The sequence below is a fragment of the Leucopleurus acutus genome, assembly GCF_964270905.1.
Source record: "Leucopleurus acutus genome assembly, chromosome: 13".
In the NCBI taxonomy this organism is placed as follows: Eukaryota; Metazoa; Chordata; class Mammalia; order Artiodactyla; family Delphinidae; genus Leucopleurus; species Leucopleurus acutus.
In genome coordinates, this window is record NC_139155.1 from 27,308,437 (window position 1) to 27,327,182 (window position 18,746).

Here is an 18,746-nt window from a genome sequence, read left to right on the forward strand (position 1 = left end):
AAACCCGGCATTTTCCGCTCCACCCCTTCCCCTTTCCATCGCCCGCCTGTCTTCACCCAGACTGTCCGGGTGTTTTGTCCCCTACCTCCCATCTGCAGAACTGAAGGCCGACCTTCGCGCTCCCTCGCTGCGGGCCCGGAGATCGGACTTGGCCCGCCAGGGCCGGGCACTGCGCTCGAAGGCCGATCCGGAGCCCGGCCGGAGGGGGCGGTGTGCGGCGCTCTCGGGCGCACAGGCGGACCTTGCCCGTGCCCCGCTCCCCATTGGCCGCCACCTCGGCGGGAGGGGCCGCCCGCGCTCAGGGCACCTGCCGTCGCCGCTCCGCAGGGAAATCGGAGGCTGCCGGGCGCGGACGCCGGGAGGGAAAGGCATCCGGAGGGAAGGCCCGGGGCCGCTGTCGAGTTCCCAGAGGCCTGCCCTGTTCTGCCAGCCGCCCCGCCGCGGGCGATGCTCGGATGCCCCTGCTCCGTCTTCGCCAGCCGGAAACTTTGCCCGGAGAAGTCCTCCACCCTCCTGACCGCGTGGAGAGGCGCCTGGTGGGCCGCGCGCCCCCAGGGGCCCCGCAGCCCCGCGCGTGATTGCGGGGGCCCCCAGGCGCCTGGCGCACGCCGCGACCCGCCGTGCGCGAGCGGCCGCCAGGATGCGCTACGCGGACCCCTCGGCGAACCGGGATTTGTTGGGGAACCGAACTTTGCTCTTCATCTTCATCTGCGCCTTCGCCTTGGTGACCTTGCTGCAACAGATCTTGTATGGCAGGAACTACATCAAGAGGTAAGAAAGTCCGAGCGCGGGTCGGGGTGCGCGAAGCCCGCGGGTGAGTCCCCAGGTGGCGGCCGCAGCATCCGCCTCGGCGTCCCCGGGGTGAGCGACCGTGGGTCTGAATTTAGCCTCGAGCACCGCCGCGTTAGGTTCGGGTCACCGCGCTCGAAGCGCATCTCTACTCCCAGCTAGAGGAGAACGCCTGCCCAGCGCTGGCCGGAGGCGCCCAACAACTTTGTTCTGTTGTGAAAAATGGGGGACAGGTTGGAGTTCGGAGCGGCCAAGCTGACGATAAATCCATGTGAATGCCCTGAGCGGCCGCAGGGGTCAGATCGGTGTCCCCAAATCTACAGCGCCATGGCCATTTGGTTGGAGGGGAGGCTGCCGGGTGTGGAGGGCTCAAAATCGGATAGGCTTACCACTCGAGTCCTGAACTTTTGTGGGGGCCCTTAGGGGCAAAAGCATATTGTTCCCCGCAGGAGTGCCGGGTTAGGTTGGGGGGATAATGGGCTAGGACGATGCGACAGAGATAGTGAATCCTTATAAACCAGTAACCACTGGATCTGTGAAACTCACAACCTGATCCCTCTGAAACAGATGGTTCTTTCTCATCCTTACGCAGAAGGTCAGAGCTGCAGCAGAAGTTAACCCTCCCCTCCTGGGCTCTCCTCCCACCCCACCTCATCCACGGGCAAACTCCATTAAGAGACAGAGGAGTAGGAGGTGTCACTCAGAAACTCAGGCCCAGCCTCAGTCCCTGTGTGTGCGGAAAATATATGGAAATGCCAACCGTTTTCGTCTGCCTGCCCTGCTGGCAGGGGAACAGCTTCGGGTTACTCTGCCTGGTTCCAGGGCTTGGGGAGAGGGCTGCCCCAGGATCCTCCCATTTCAGAGCCTCTTTTGGAAAGAACCCACCTCTCTTTTCTGCTGGAGGTTTTTCCTTTGCTGTCAGTTGTCTTCCTACTCTCGCTGCCCCTCCCCAGCGAGGCTGATAGAAAACAAAATGCCTGGCTAGCTATATAAACATCCCGTCTCCTCTAAACTTCTAAATAATAAAACAGTTGTTCTCTTTTCATCCTTTGGATTCCACAGCAGTCATTTGTGCCCCTAGTCTGGGCGGCACTCAGGGATGGGAGAGTGACATTGCTGCCGGGCCTTGGCTCACAGTAGGAAAGCCAAGCAGTTAGGCCATTTTCCGCTCCATGTCCCAGAGCTGGGTAGGATGAGGCCCCTTGGCCAGGACATTTGTTTCCAACCAGCCGCTGCTCCTGACCTTCCCAGAGAGCATTTTTCTCTGGTTGAGGGCAGCTGGCGAGCTCTGCCTGGTGCTGGTATCTTTAAAGGACGTTTTCAGAGAGTCTCCCGGCTTGCCGGAGACCATTGGGCCTGCTGCCCCCCAGAGATGACCCTGCTGGGCCCCAAATGGCCTGCTTGCTGCACTTGCTCCTCAGCAGGATGGCTGTGGCTACCTACGCCCTGCTGGCACCTACCCAGAGCTGCCAGGGCTGCTGGGATCATTGCCGTCTCGTCAACAGCGGGAGAATATCCGTGCCCACAGCAAATGGCAGCTCAGCTTCTAAGCGCTTGCCCCGGCAGGCCCTCCCTGATCTTGGGTGGATGTACCAGCTGCCCGGAGCTCAGCGGGCATACCAGTTGCATCCCATCCTCTCACACAGAGACCCTGAGCCCCTCAGTCTCAGAGGCCGCCTCACAGGCCTCACTCCAGGGACTGAATGAATCCAATCAAGTAAGCAAAAGTTGCATGCATTCAATCCTGGAAGGGCACCATGGGGTGTTTAAAGAAGATGATGTGGTCCTGGTGTTCAGGGGGCTTGATGTCTCCTTGGGGAAACACAATGGCCACAAATGAGATAGGAATGAGTATTGAAATGTTTAAGGTGGGAGACACCACTGGGCTGGAGCTGTTAGGGAAGGCTGCCCGGAGAAGGCTTGACCTGAGTGGGCCCGTGAAGGAAGGAGAAGCTTTGGGCAGGCGAGCGGAAGTGCACATCAGGAACCGAAGGGGGCAGGAGCAAAGGTGCGGAGATGTGGCACCGCCTCCTCGCACCTCTCCCAGGTTGACCTACCTGTGCTGTCACACTTGGCTTAACCTCTGGTTAGCTGCTCCCGGGGCTGTCCTGACCCTGAACCAGGTTGCGGCTGCCACATCGGAGCACGAATAACACCTGCTCCCCTATCTCGTTTCCTACACATCTCATCACTGTAATGAATCAACTTGATGGGATTATTGGTCTGTCTCCTGTGTAGAAACACTTGAGTGTTCCTCCAGCAGATGTCCTGGAACAGCCTGCATCAGAGTCACCTGCATGGCCATTGACATGCAGATTCCTGGGCCCCTCTCTGCGGGTGGCATCCAGTAACCTGCTTTTTTAACAAGCTCCTCAGATGATTTGTAACAAGTCCTCTCTGCTGCTCAAGGCCGGTGGTTCTCAATAGAGGGCAGTGTTGTTCCCCAGGCAATGCCTGGAGACACTTTTGCTTGTCACAATGGGGAGAGGAGAGCATCTGGCATCTCGCAGGCTGAGGCCAGGGACAGGGCTAAAGATGCTGCAATACATGGCCTGTCCACGACAAAAGACTTATCCAGCCCCAAATGGCAGCAGTGCTGAGGGGAGAAACCCTACTCTAGATGAAAATTCCATGAGGTAGAGGTTCAGTCTGTTTTGTCCCCAGCTGTACCCTGAGCGCCAAATATGGTGCCTGGCACATAGTAGGTTCTCAAAATATTGGGTAATGATTGAAAGTGGTGTGTGCGTGCACACGGGCAGGCGTAGTGATCACAGGGACACAGTGAAGACGTGGATCCCACTGGCGTACGGGGGAGTGTAGGGAAGGAGGGGACAGACGTAATATTGGGTCAGAGGCTTCAGTGAAGTGCTTTGCGGATTGGGAAGGACAGCTGGAATTTGGTTCATTAGGCCATAGGGAGCCACATGTGGTCCTTGAGTAGAGTAGGGATGTGATCAAAGCCTTTTAAGGAAGGGGTAGAGAAAGGGAGAGAAGGGGAGGCTGTTGTCACAGCCTGGCCAGAAGTGAGGAGAACGTGGTGCTGGGGGCAGATCTACTTTGGAGCCAGGGATTCATTTGTCCATTCTTTGCTTCTGTGCTGAGCTGTGTGGATGCCTTCGGCAGAGCCTTCATTGTTTGATGTGACACAAAGAGCTCAGGGGCACAAAGAGGGCCAGCTGTTCCGGTGAGAATCAGGGACAGATTACACCCGAAGGAAGTGGGGGTGTGAGTCAGTCTGCATTCTTTCTTTGGGCCCCTGGCTTCTCCCTGTGCTGTACAGGGGACACTGCTGGGAAAGGGAGCGGAGGGGGAGGGAGGAGGAGAGGAGGAAGGTGGGGCAGCGCAGGTGGCTTAGTGGGCTCAGGGTCTCTACAGGAGAAGGTGCACTGTGTGTGGATTAGGAGGGAAAGGCAAGAAACAGAGCTGTGAAGTTTGCCCTTGGTGCTTCCTGGCTCCACATCTGCTCTTGATTGAACAAATCCTTAACGAAGATTTCCTACACGCTGAACACCACAATGGTGTGCAAGACAGACACAGCCCAGGGTTCTCGGGAGCTCACAGTCTATGGGGAAGACAGAAGGACACATAACACATACACAAGCCACACCGGAGTTGTGGACAAGGAACTCTCAGGATGTGGAGGGAGTCATAGTGAATCAGGGTGTCTTCAAGGTGCAGGGAGACATTTGAAGGAAGTCTTAAGGAAAGGGGAATGACCCATAAAAACACGGGACTGTGGAAGGATGGTGGAAGGTACCCAGGTTGAACAACGGTAGAAAGGTGCAGGGGAGACTTGAGTAATTCTTCATACCTCCTATATAGCTGGGGGGCAGGGTGGGGCAGGGTGAGGCAGGCAGGGCCGGGTTATGCAGAACTAAGTGGGAAATGTGTGAGAAGGAGCTTGTCTGGAGCAAAGAGGGTAACAAGTTCGAGTCTAGATCTGCTCAGATCTTGCAAGGCAATCCACTCGGAACTCCCCAGTAGCTCATTGGAAAGGAGCTCGGGAACTGTGGGTGGACAAGAGCCAGACTAACAATGGAGATCTTGGAGTCGCCAAGCATCAAAATCAGCATTTTTCCAACTTTTAGGATTGTTACCCACAGTTAAGAAATATGTTATACCCAGGGATCCAGGACACACTCACATATACATGCATCTGAAACAAGCATTTTGTGAAAGAATATTTGGCCTTGTTATGAGAAATTCACTTTAGTATTTTCTATTCTACTTCATTAAAAAATTCTGTTTCACTTCATTTAAAACATAAATTCAGCCTTAAAAAGGAAATTCTTTTTTTTTTTAATTGTGGTATAGTTGTTTTACAAAGTGTGTTAGTTTCTGCTGTACAAAAAGGAAATTCTCCCTTTGAGCCCTCCACTGCTCCAAATTCCCTTTGTTAGTGCTAAAACCTTCACATAAACTCATATCCCTGGAGTGTTAAGGACTTCAGTTACTCAGACTTTAACAGAGGGGTAAGGAAAGGGCAATGTTTTTGTTTTTATGTTTTTTTGTTTTTTTTAAGGAAGAAAGGACATTGTGTGATCTGGTCGCAACCTGCCTTTTAAACTTAATCTCAGAGGACGACTAGATAGGCATGGGCCTTGAATGCCCTCCTCCACTGTCTCTCAGTGGAGCTTTATAATTCTCCATAAAGAATTTGAACATTTTTTGTTAGATTTATCTCTAGCTACATAGTTTTTACTGCTACTGTAAAAAAAAATCTTTAAAAAATTATATTTTCTAACCATTTGTAGCTAGTATAAAAAATAAATTTTATTTTTTTGTATATTGATTTTATAATCAGCAAGCTTGATGATAATAATAATAATCAACACATAATGATAATAATTTATCTGTAGAGTCTTCTGGGATTTCTTTGTAGACTTTTTTTCCCTTTCATTACAATCCTCATACCATTTTTAAAAAAGTTAATTTTTATTGGAGTATAGTTGCTCTACAATGCTGTGTTAGTTTCTACTGTACAGCAGAGTGAATCAGCTATATGTATATATATATCCCCTTATTTTGGATTTCCTTTCCATTTAGGTCACCACACAGCACTGAGTAGAGTTCCCTGAGCTATACAGTAGGTTCTCATTAGTTATCTATTTTATACATACTATCAATAGTATATATATGTCAATCCCAATCTCTGAATTCATCCCCCCCTTTCCCCTCTTGCTGTTCATACATTTTTTTCTCTATGTCTATGTCTCTATTTCTGTTTTGCAAACAAGATCATCTATACCATTTTTCTAGATTCCACATATGTGTTAATATGTGATATTTGTTTTACTCTTTCTGACTTACTTCACTCTGTATGACAGTCTCTAGGTCCATCCACCTCACTACAAATAACTCAATTTTGTTTCTTTTTATGGCTGAGTAATATTCCATTATATATATGTACCTCATCTTCTTTATCCATTCCTCTGTTGATGGACATTTAGGTTGCTTCCATGTCCTGGCTGTTGTAAATAGTGCTGCTATGAACATTAGGGTGCATTTGTCATTTTGCATATGGTATATGTCCAGTAGTGGGACTGCTGGGTCATATGGTAGTTCTATTTTTAGTTTTTTAAGGAACCTCCATACTGTTTTCCATAGTGGCTGCACCAATTTACATTTCCACCAACAGTATAACAGGGTTCCCTTTTCTCCACACCCTCTCCAGCATTTATTGTTTGTAGATTTTTTGATGATGGCCATTCTGACTGCTGTGAGGTGATACCTCATTGCAGTTTTGATTTGCATTTCGCTAATAATTAGTGATGTTGACCATCTTTTCATGTGTTTCTTGGCCATCTGTATGTCTTCTTTGGAGAAATGTCTATTTAGGTCTTCCACCCATTATGTGATTGGGTTTGTTTTTTTTTTTTTTATATTGAGCTGCATGAGCTGTTTTTATATTTTGGAGATTAATCCTTTGTCCGTTGCTTCATTTGCAAATATTTTCTCCCATTCTGAGTCTTGTCTTTGCATATTGTTTATAGTTTCCTTTGCTGTGCAAAAACTTTTAAATTTAATTAGGTCCCATTTGTTAACTTTTATTTTCACTGCTCTAGGAAGTGGGTCAAAAAAGATCCTGCTGCGATTTATGTCAAAGAGTGTTCTGCCTATGTTTTCTTCTAAGAGGTTTTATAGTGTCTGACCTTACATTCAGGTCTTTTATCCATTTTGAGTTTATTTTTGTGTATGGTTTTAGGGAGTGAAGTAAAACTGAAACTGTCACTGTTTGCAGATGACATGATACTATACATAGAAATCCTGAAGATGCCACCAGAAAGCTATTAGAGCTAATCAAAGTCACAGAATACAAAATTAATACACAGAAATCTCTAGCATTCCTATACACTAACAATGAAAGACCAGAAAGAGAAATTAAGGAAATAATCCCATTTACCACTGCAATTCCCAGAGGGAACTGAGAGCTGGGGACTGTCAACTCTGGGCACCCCCAGAAGGTGGGGAAGAAATCCTTCATTCCTGAAGGGGCACCTGCCACAGAGGGTTTTTCAGTCTGCCATTTTGCCAGAAATAGGAGTCCTTGAATGTCTCCATCCCCTACGCCCTCTCCAAACAAAAGTCTTACCCCCATGATCAGCCTGTGCCTGAAGCCCCACTATTTTTTTGAAAGAATAGAGTTCTCAAAGCTTTATTAAAGTGACTTTTCCAAAAACTTGAAGAGCCCACTATACCTCACCCCTTTAGTGAAGATGGAACAACCCACCTTGCAAGCCCCAAAAGGATCACCTGAAGCCCTACTCTTAAAGGAGAACATCGCTCCTGCCAACCAAGGGTCTTTTATACACATCACGTCTGTCCTGACTCTGTGCCTTTACCCACACTGTGTTCCCACCTGCTATGCCTCCCCGACTGTCTCTGTGCCAGTCCAAATCCTGCTTCTCCTTTTGTTCTCAGCCCACAGTACACTTCCCCTGCCCTGAATTCACAGCACTTGTGCTGTGTGTACTTAGCACAGGCTGCCCAGCACTGTCCTGTTGCCTTCTGTGTGACTGCACAGCAGGCAGGAGCCCAGGCTGGCCCTGCCTTGTCCTGTCTGGTGTAGACAGGACTCTTCTATACTCTGTCCCCTCCAGCCTTCCTCTTTCCTGTGCCTCAAGGGGGCAGATCTGGGCTGCCTGCGTATGGCTGGTGCAGGCCTGAAGCTTGAGGATATGAAACTGGGTCAAGGAAAAGTACAGCCTGACTTCATGCTGTATCTCAAGTGCACATTCGAAGGCTCTCACCGCTGATCCAACTCTCCCCCTACTGAGGGGCAAAGCCCTCTGTTTGACTGCCTGGAGAGACAGGCACAGCCCCAGGAGGTGGGGATCACAGGGACTGGAGGATCTACCGGGGGGTGGCTCTGGAGGGGGACGGTGCCTAGCGGGGAGAGGGTGGAGTTGGAGGGCGCCCTAGAGAGGAGGAAGGGGCTGAGCTGACCACCGCCTGGGGTCTGTGCTTCGCTGGCAGAACGCTACAGTTTTGCTGGTCAGAGCAAGTTTTGATGGGGCACCTGCTGTAGGGCTGGGACTGGGGGGAGGCAAGCAAGGCACCCAGGGGACAAAGTTTAAGGAGGCTCCCTCTCAGGTGTCGACCTGCACTTGCACAAGGTGGAGGGTGGGGCCGCCCTTTGTGCCCTGGGTGCCTTGCTTGCCTCCCTCTAGTCCTGGCCCTGGGCTCTCTGTGCCCAGCTTGCACTAGGTGGTGGGTATTAATCAGCTTCCTGTCCCTTCCCCAGATGTCCCTCAGGGATGCAGAGCTAACCTCTCACTCCTCGCCCTTGCTCATCTCTCTCTCTAGTTTTTGTCTTTTTGATATTTGTACTTTCCAGGCAAATTTTACCTCTTAGAGGATCTGGTTTCTCCCCTTTGACTTATCCAGGCCTATTCACTTCTCATCTAATAGGCTCTCATCCAATAATTCTCAAATTTAGCTCTTAACCCTCTGTGTAGGGACACCACCCCCCCTCCACATACATACACCTACAGGTGATAGTTTCATCAGGTAATTACATGAATTATTAATATTCATTAAAGGTTCATGAGCCAGACTCTAATTTAAGCAGATAATCCTAAATGAGGATTATCTCATTTAATCTTCACCATAGTCCTGTTAAACAGATCCAATCCTCCTCATTTAATACTCAGAGAGGATGAGTAACTTCTGTAAGTCCGCACAGCTTATGAAACCTTTGTAAGAGATATTTTATTCATCTCTGAATTCCCAGGGCCTAGCACAGAGCCAGACATTAATTGTTGAATGAAAGCTGCATACAAAGAGAGTACCCCAATTTTTGCCCTACGGTCAATGAATGTCCATTAAACACTCATTCAGCTTTGTGCTGGGCGAGAAGGGAGGTTACTCAAGAATTATTAAGTATGCTACATGTCCTTAAGGAACTTACAAACATGAAAAATAGGTAAGATGGTATATAAATACATTTGGAATTGTGTGACAAAGGCTATAAATCTTGTAGGTTTCAGAGGAGACAGCAATCAGGATGGCGAGTAGCGAGGTGGGACTTGATGTGGGCTTTGGAGAACTAGTGGGTTGCAGAGACTGGGGTTGGAGATACTCTGGGGGACAGGCTGGGGTGCTGAGGCTGGAGGAGCAGGTGACGGAAGTCACTGAAGGCTTTTACATTTGTCTGTGTTCCCTGGCGCTCTGAGGCCAATGGCCCCTCTGGTCTCGATTTAGTCTTAGGTAGTATGAGTGGGTGGCCTAGATGCTTTTGTCACAGGTTGGGCTTTGCCAGACCTTTTGAGGGGGCCCACAGGTCCTGCCGAGGCCCTGGACTGTGGAGGGATGGAAATGGGGCAGGTAAGCCAGGAGGTGTGTGTGTGATGCCATGCACAGAGGGTGGGGTTATTGGGAGAAACAAATACCCAAATCCACAGATGCTCAGCTTCCTTACAGTCAGCCCTCTGTATCTGCGGATTCCACATTCATGGCTTCAACCAACCGTGGACTTGGACACTGCCAATGCGAAGGGCTGACTGTATCACAGTCTGGGGGCTTAAACAACAGAATGTTATTGTCATACAGTTCTGGAAGCTGAAGTTTAAGATCAAGGTGTCTGCAGGCCATGCCTCTCCCCTAGTTTCTGGTGGTTTGCTGGTAATTTTGGGCATTTTTTGGCTGGAGATCTCTGCCTTCATCTTAACACAGGTTTTCTCCCTGTGCACATGTCTGTGTCCAAATTTCCCTTTCTTTATAAGAGCACCGGTCATATTGGATTAGGGGTCCACCGTACTCCAGTGTGACCTCATCTTAATTTAACTAATTACATCTGCAACAGCCCTATTTCCAAATAAGGTCACCCTGGGATTAGGACTTCAACATATGATATTTTTTGGTGGGGGCAGGGAGACACAATTCAACCCATAACAGCCGAAGGAACTAAGAGGAGGCAAGGCTGGGGCAGGAATGAAATGATTGGAGAAGTTTAGCTGGACTGGGTTCCACAGGTCTGGCCAACAGTGTGAGGTGCTAACCTCAGAGGCACCTGCACACGGAGAATCTGGGGGCTGCCATAGGATGGAGAAAATAGAATTAGTGGGCGCTCTCGACAGAGAGAGTAGTTGGAATGAATGCTTGGGTGAGTGAGTGAACCCTCCCCCATGTCCCCATCACTCCACTGCCGTCCAAGGAGGGAGGGGGCCCCCACTCCGCTCTCTGTGGTGTGCTGTTTGCGGCCTGAGTCCCGGAAGAAGCTGGAGGGCTGGTGTGCGCACCCCCATGGTACCCCATGCTCCTCCTGAAAGCGGCCCCCCTCCTTGAAATAAATGTTGAGCAAAGATTTGACAAAGAGTAGTTGGAAGGGCTGTAACATTTTTGGATGGCTTAGGGTACCCACTCTTTGCGTCTGGCCCTGACAGTAGAGGTCTGGAACGCCAGGCAGCGGAGCAGGACTGCTTGGGGGCTGGCCGGGGGGGAGCCCAGCTTCTCTGTGACGCAGAGGCTGGGGTGGGGCGAGGTTGCCCCAGAGTTGTGCCTGGAGCTCTTCTGGTTTCTCTCTCTGGACCCCTCCTATGGCTGGTGCCCCCGTGTGCACCCTCCCCTCCCTTCACCTTGGCACTGGCTGTACTTGGACTCCCTGTGGGCCACTCCTTAGCCAGAGGCTTCCGCAGAACCATGGATGGCCTTGGCATCCAGGAGGCTCACCAATACCAAGGGCCTTTCAAGGAGGTCAGCCCTTTGCCACTCGCCCGCGGACCCCCACCCATGCCAGTGCCCACCACTTGCACCCAGCCTTCTTTCCCCTCTGGGGGTGGAGAGCATGGGGGTGTCAGCCTGGGGAGCGCCCCCCCATTCCTGTCCTCAGGATGCTTCACCTGCAGCATCTTTTCTGTTGCCCCCAGTGAAAGGCTCCACAGGCAAACCCTGGGGAATGAACGCACTTCCCTTTCCCCCTGAGGTTCTTCTTGGGGGTAATGTTACCATCTGGGAAGTAAAGTGAGTCAGTCACTAGTGAGTCAGGATGGAGACCGGGTGAGGGAGTACGTGGAACCTGGTAATTATGCCCATTAATCCCCCTGCAAAGGCTTCCCAGCCAGCAGGCACTCCTTCTCTGAGCTGGGTGGGGAGGGCCTGCACCTTCTCCGAGAGGGCCTTCCTGAGCACCCACCCCAGCTCCTTCTGTGGACCTGGGGACAGCAGAGGACTGTGGGAGGGGAGGAGGGCAGTCTGCAAGCCCCAGAGGGGGGAGGCAGAACCCCCAGACTCCTGGCCCAGCTGAGATCTTTGCTCAGAAGACGACATTGGTCACCTCCCTCCTAGATGACTTTGAGGGGCCGCAGAAAGGTGGCGCTGCTTCACCTGCCACCTGCCCTGGACCCCTTGCCAGCCCCAGAACGAGCCACTGGACTCACGCCGCAGGCCACTGCAGGTGCCAGTCCTCTTCTGGACCATTCTCTTCCCGATCCACCCGTTTCCTCATCACCTACTTCTTATCCTGCTCAGATGTCACCTTCTCAGGGAGAAGACCACCCTGTGTGGAATATCTCCTCACTCCAAACTCCTTACTCCCCTTGCCGCCCTTTATTTTTTCCTCAGCGCTTTTTACCATTTGACACATTATGTGTTGTGTCTCCTATTAGCTTATCTGTCTCCCTCAGGTCAAAATTAAGTGTCACTGGGGCAGGGCCTTTGCTAGTTTGTTCACTGTTGAAGCCCAGCCTGGCATGGCTGTTCAACAAATATAGAATAATAAAATAATATATGTATATGTATATATATACATACACACACATGCCAGCTGTGAGGTACAACGTAAGTGCTTTGCTTATTAGTTATAGAAGAGTGGTTATACATTTTATTTGACAAGCTTGGTGTGAAAGAAATGGCTCATTTCCTCTTTTTTTTTTGCGGTACGCGGGCCTCTCGCTGTTGTGGCCTCTCCCGTTGCGGAACACAGGCTCCGGATGCGCGGGCTCAGTGGCCATGGCTCACGGGCCCAGCTGCTCCGCAGCATGTGGGATCTTCCCGGACCGGGGCACGAACCCGTGTCCCCTGCATCGGCAGGTGGCCTCTCAACCACTGTGCCACCAGGGAAGCCCTCCTCATTTTCTTTTAATTAAAAATAAAAAAAGACTAAACTGTATCCACCAGCTGGTGGGAAACTTAGTCTATCATTATTGAGGTGCCTTCCCTCCACCCCGCCACAGGGTAGTGTGAAGGTCCTGGAGGCTTGTGTGGAACAAAACAGCTGGGGGGCTCCCCGGGCCATCCCGGCCTCAGCCAGTCCACTTCTGCTCCCTGGAGGCTTCTGGAACCCTGGGTCGAGCCTCCCAAAGTGCCCCAAGCAGCCGTCCTTTTGAGGCCCTGCTGTCCATTTAGAAGGGGACAATGGGGAGGAACTCCAGACCACCATCATGGGCTTTCTGGACTTGAGGAACGTCCTGCTCAGCCATGGTCCCACCCACCCATCCCCAGACTTGAGGGGCCTCCCGCTGCCTTCCAGGTTGGCCTTGCACAGTTTCTTCGGTGAGCGGGGAAGCTTTCAGCCTCCACAACCCACATGGTCCTAAAGTAAGAGGTTGAAAAAGCCAAGCTACCTTCTTGGACTGGAGGAGGGAAAATACAAATGAATAGTTCAATAGGTTAGCCTCCCAGGAAAGTTAAGTACTGATGTTTTGTGAATGATTTTCTTCTTCTATTATTCTTTGCGAATAGAGCCGACTCGAGGTTATCTTGTCATAACAGCAGCTCAGTAATTTGCATTCCTAATATATGCTTTGTCCAGTGGGAGGGAAAGGACGGTTGCAGGCAGGGCTTGGGAGCTGCACACCCCTGGGCTTCCTCTGTCGGTGCCTTCTGTGATGATGAGCCCATCTGTTGCACAGGAGGCAAAGGCTGAGGGTCGCTGACCCAGCCCCCGAGATGGAAAACCCCAAGGTGTGCTGACTCCTGGCATAGGATCCCGCACTTTGGTGGCTGAACTGGGAGGCCAGTCTCCTGAATTCCAGGCCTAGCTTTGCCTCCAGCTGGCTGAGAGGTAACTCCCACTGTCGGCCTCAGTTTCCTCAACTGGGAAGGATGATGCACACTCTGTCTCCCTCCTAGGACTAGGGGCAGCATCGAGTAAAAGGATATAAGTCAGGGGCCGTCACTGGGGGTCCCCAGGCTGCGTGCAGCCCTCAGCAGGGGGTATTTGGTCTGCACAGCATTTAAGTTGGGAAATTAAAAATAAAAGTCTGGGTTTCCAGCATCTCTTGGAAGAATGAAGAAAATGGCAACACAGGGCCTATCTTCTCATATGGCAGCAGTGGGCTGGGGCTAAGGACATCTACCCAGGCAGGGGTAGCATAAGGATCCCAGTTCCTGCTGCCTCTGCTTCACTCATTCACTTCATTCACTGTCTGCCTTCCGGGAGACTTGCCCGCTCACTGGTGGAAGTGAAGCACAAGTATTGATGTACAGTTGGATTTTTATTGGATGTTTTATCCAAGGTGTGTTACAGGTGAAATGGCCCAAGGAGAGTGAAGATGATGATTGGTTAAGGGAGAGTAAGGGCATTATGGGACCATCCCCCGCTTTAGAGATCAATGTCAGGGAATGAGAGTGGCCCTTCTGACCAGCACGGGGTCCCTCAGGGGGCTAAGGGCACCATGTTCTTGGTGGCCCACCAGCTTGAGACTAAGTTGACTCAAGGAAAAGAGGTGGGTTTGGGTCTGTTCTTGGTCAAGACCTGAGTCAAGAAGGGCTTTTAACTCAACTGCTGCAGCCACTTCCAGCTGCTGATCCCTAGGTCCCCATCCTCACAGGGGCCTGGGCTCTCCTGATGATGCCGGGGGAGGACAGGGGCCACAGTCTGGGTGACCCACACAACAGGTCACTGGCCCCTGAGGGGCTTGGGTGGCAGCAGTTACTCAGGAGAAAGGCATAAAACTCTCTGGAGCAGCTCCTCCTCTCAAATCTCAGCATGAAAAAACTTCCCCTGCTTGGTTTTCCCCATTTTTCCTTTCTGTGTGAATACCAGCTCTCCTCATCGCCATCCCTCCTGTTTGTGCAACGGGAAAGAGTTACCAGAAGGCTTTTGCATCTGCTTTTTCTTACTTGAGAAAGTCCAAGCATCATTTACTAAGGACCTACTAAGTGCTTCCAAAGGTCTATAAAGTTGTCTGCGATGATAGTTATTTATTATTATTATCATTATTATTGTATTGCTCTGAGTTTGCATTGTTTCTACTTTTTTAATGTGATTATAGAAATAATACATGTTTGTTTTAGAGCTTATGGAAAGGACAGAAAAGTATAAATAAGTGGGGAAAAAAATCCCTCATCATACCACATTCAGAGACGTATTAGCTTTAGGGAATGTTTTCTCCTAGGCTCTCCTCTGAGCATTTTTTTTTTTTTTTTTTTTTTTGCTGTACGCGGGCCTCTCACTGCTGTGGCCTCTCCCGTTGCGGAGCACAGGCTCTGGACGCGCAGGCTCAGCGGCCATGGCTCATGGGCCCAGCCGCTCCGCGGCATGTGGGATCTTCCCAGACCGGGGCACGAACCCGTATCCCCTGCATCGGCAGGCGGACTCTCAGCCACTGCGCCACCAGGGAAACCCCTGAGCATTTTTTTAAAGAAATGAACTTACACGTATATTCTATTTATTTATTTATTTTTTACTTAAAATTAATGATTTCCCTGAGCCGTTTAAAATGACTTCATAGATATGATGTTTTGGGGGCCACATGGCCACCTGTCATTTAGCACCACAGTTCCTTAGCCTTTCCCCAATGTTGGGTATTTCGGATGTTTCCTGATTAATAAAAGATTCCAGACAACTGTGTGTCTGGTTTGAAGCCCTCTGATCTGTCGACAAAAATTCAATTAACTATCAAGTTAAGAAGAAAAAAAGGGAATTTTATTTGAGCCAAACTGAAGATTATAACCAGGGAAGCAGATTCTAAGAAAGCTCTGGGAACTGTTCCACCTGTTAGAAGTTGAAGGCACAGTCATATACGTTTTTTTTGTTTGTTTGTTTGTTTTGCGGTGCACGGGCCTCTCACTGTTGTGGCCCCTCCCGTTGCGGAGCACAGGCTCTGGACGCGCAGGCTCAGTGGCCATGGCTCACGGGCCCAGCCGCTCCACAGCATATGGGATCCTCCCAGACTGGGGCACAAACCCGTGTCCCCTGCATCGGAGGTGGACTCTCAACCACTGCGCCACCAGGGAAGCCCAGTCATATACGTTTTTGAGACAAAGGTTTGTACATCAAAATGACATACTGGTATTTTACATAAAGTCCACGTAAACACATACAAAGCGAACAGCAAGTCACCATGACCGCCTACAGAAGTGGGAAAGAACACTGTTCTTTTAAGAAGTTACACTGCTAGCTTCAGCAGAAAGAAAAAAAAATTGATCTTTATGTTTGAGCAGGCACTCCCATCTTTGAGGAGCTCTGCACATTCATGCAGCTGCGCCCTGCACATTAGGGAGGGAGAAGGCCCAAACACACACAGAGAGAGAATTTTTTGTTTAATTTTTCTTGTCCTGCCTTAAAATATAAATTTTATTTCATCAGATCAAAGTTCAGTCATTTCCCGAGGATCCTGGAAGGGTTATCATTGGGACTGAAGGTATAAACATTCTTCTACCCTCTGATACATATTCCCAAATTCTCTTCCTGAAAGGTGATTGACACCAATGACCAGCCCTAGGTATTAACATTACATGTATTTTGTCAACTTGATAGGTTAAAAAAAAAGAACTGCATAACTTTCATTTGCAAGTCTTTGGTTACTAGTGAGATTAAACCCACACCACAATTTACCTTGATTTTGCATGTGTAAGATTCAAAAAGCACAAAAGAGTATGGATGTGGAAAGTAAGACTCCTTCTCACCTAGTCCTCCAACAGCTTTCTTGTCTTCTCTGGAATTGAACACTGAGTTACATGCATTTAAGTTGTGTGTTATTAGATTTAAGCTTACACATTAGAATTTATATATCTGCTTCTGTGGACTGTTTCTATCCTTAGGTCGAGGTTTATTTCTCCCCTTTGACAGGCGAGGAAACTGAAGCTTCAAGAGGTGAAATGCCAGGAGTCACATAGTTAGCAAAAGCGGGTGAGCTCCGGGGGTATCTCTATCTGGGAATCTTTGGAGGCAGGAATGAGGCAGCTGCAGGCACGTGTGACTGGGAGGGAGCGCCTTCTCATCCAGGAATGTCTCCCTCATCAAATTGCTGCTGCCGCCTGAAATCCCACCAAAGGCTGGCCCGCAGCTGGGCCATTCCAGTGTCTGAGAACTGCCAGTTTCTGAGGTGAGCACTGCACGTGGCACGTGGCCGAGCCCTGGCCCTGCCTCCTCTTCTCCGCTTTTCTGGTACCCTCACACCCCACCCCAGGCCAGTTCAGGCCCCCTAGCCAGTTGCCCTTCAAATCCAGCCTCTCCCTGCCTGGGAGGGTGAGAGTTTAGAAACACCTCTGTGTCTACAACCCCTCTACCCACCCCAGGAGGGCTGGACCCAGTGAGCCATCTGGGGTGTGTCCCCCCACTCTACCTTGTTTCTTCCTCTTTCCTGGGACGTGAAAACCTCCTGCTCTAATTTTCCTCAAGAGGGACCCTAGAGAGGGTGGGATTCAGGATCCTGGAGTTCTAGAACCTAAAGGTACCCGAGTCAGCCCCTGTTCCCCACTCTGCTTGCTTAAGGGATCTTGGGTAAGACAATTTTACATCAGGTTTATATACACGTCTCTACTCTAGAAAGGACTACAAGCATGTGGGGACGACACGCAGAGAGGTAGGCAAAGGGGACCCGTGACTCGGCAGAATGTGTGGTGCCGAGCGGCTTATGCTGACTGGGCCAGGGGGCTCAGGGAGGAGAAGACACTTCCGCTGGACTTTGACGTTTGGGTGGGACTCAAGTAAGTGGGGGATGGGATGAGGGTGAGTGGGAATGCCAAGGGCAAAGGCGTGAGAGTTGAAATGCCATGGTGGGTCACGAGGCGGCAGGCAAAGCTGCAGGCAGTTGCTGGAAGGGCCCCTGAGTTGAGGGTTTGGAACTTGTCCTTTGGCGATGGGGATTCTTGGAAGGTTCTGGAACAGAGGAGGGGTGCTGCTGGCATGGTTCTCAGGGAGCCGGCTCTGAGGGAGCATAGGAGTGCGTGAAGACTGGAGATGAGGCTCGGAGGTTGGTGCCCTCCCATCCTCTACTGACCTGGGGAATGTAGAAATGACAGTGGCTTCAGTCTCCCCCTGCAGAGCCCGAGGAGGCACTGCCTTCCTTGGAGGTGGCTTGTGAGGACAGGATGCAGATGCCATTTCATCCGGAGGCACCCGGCCAGACTTTGCGTGATCTGGGCTGCAGGCCCAGTGCCCCACTGGGTTGGGCACTCAGCGCCTGGAGTCCTGGGCTCTGGCGTCAGGGGTGCGATTTCCCAAGGAAACCCCAGTGTCCACAGTGCCCAGTGCCCTGCACCCCACGGATTCAGCCTGTTTTGGCTCAACGTCCCTGGTGATTCCAACATCTGAGGTGGCATTTCCTGACACTTGGCCCCAGGGCCTGCTGTATGCAAAGGCAGGTGGTGCAGTTACCCACACACTGTGAATGGAGCGCTATGGAGGCACCACACCCCTGTTCCCATAAGCCATCTCCACTGGCCTCCTCCAGTGCTGAAGTCCCAGGTTAGAAGTCTGTGACTCTGGGTCTCCCATCAAAATGGGGGAGGATCTCAGAGAATATTTAAGCAAACTCCTTCGTTTTACTATAGTCTATGGTTTGTTTTATATAAAAATATTATCACTAAATGATTGACGGCAAAGGCAGCAGCTCTAATACTTAAAATAATAATCATAATATAAATTTATAAATAGTTAAAAATATTGGATAATGACAGATACTGTATGATATCACTTATATGTGGAAGCTAAAAAATAAAACAAACTAGTGAATATAACAAAACAAAAATAGACTCACAGATATAGAGGACAAACTAGTGGTTACCAGCGGGGAGGGGATGAGAGGAGAGGCAAGATCGGGGTAGGGGATTAAGAGGTACAAACTACTGTGTTTAAAATAAGCTACAAGGGTATATTGTACAACACAGGGAATACAGCCAATATTTTATAATAACTGTAAATGGAATATAACCTTTAAAAATGGTGAATCACTATGTTGTACACCTGAAACTTATGTAATAACATTGTACATCAACTATACTTCAATAAAATCTTTTTGTAGAATATTGGATATTAGAAAAGTCGTGTGTGTGTGTGTGTGTGTGTGTGTGTGTGTGTGTGTGTGTGTGTGTAAAAAGCATGGGGACAAAAGGGGAGGAAGAAGCAAGGGCCTTGGGATCAGACATGGACTTGAATACTTTCTCTGCTCCTTCCAGGTTCTGGGCAGATTATGAATCTAATCTTATGAGCCTCAATTTCCTCATTTGTGAAATGGGGGGATAATAATACCTACCTCCAAGCTGTTGAGAGGATTCAAAATAAGAAAAAC

At 50.0% G+C, this 18,746-nt stretch overlaps 1 protein-coding gene across 3 annotated transcripts in view; it reads left to right on the plus strand.

Annotated features, from left to right (window-relative positions):
• Positions 1 to 640: 640 nt before the first annotated feature.
• Positions 641 to 18,746, plus strand: part of ST8SIA5 (ST8 alpha-N-acetyl-neuraminide alpha-2,8-sialyltransferase 5) — a gene marked incomplete at both ends in the record, with an annotated part of 56,618 nt that continues 38,512 nt past the window's right edge. For all 3 annotated transcript variants that reach the window (XM_082852864.1, XM_082852865.1, XM_082852866.1), the window contains one exon: positions 641 to 771. In XM_082852864.1, the coding sequence (XP_082708990.1) occupies positions 641 to 771 (131 nt within the window). The remainder of the gene's footprint in view (positions 772 to 18,746) is intronic.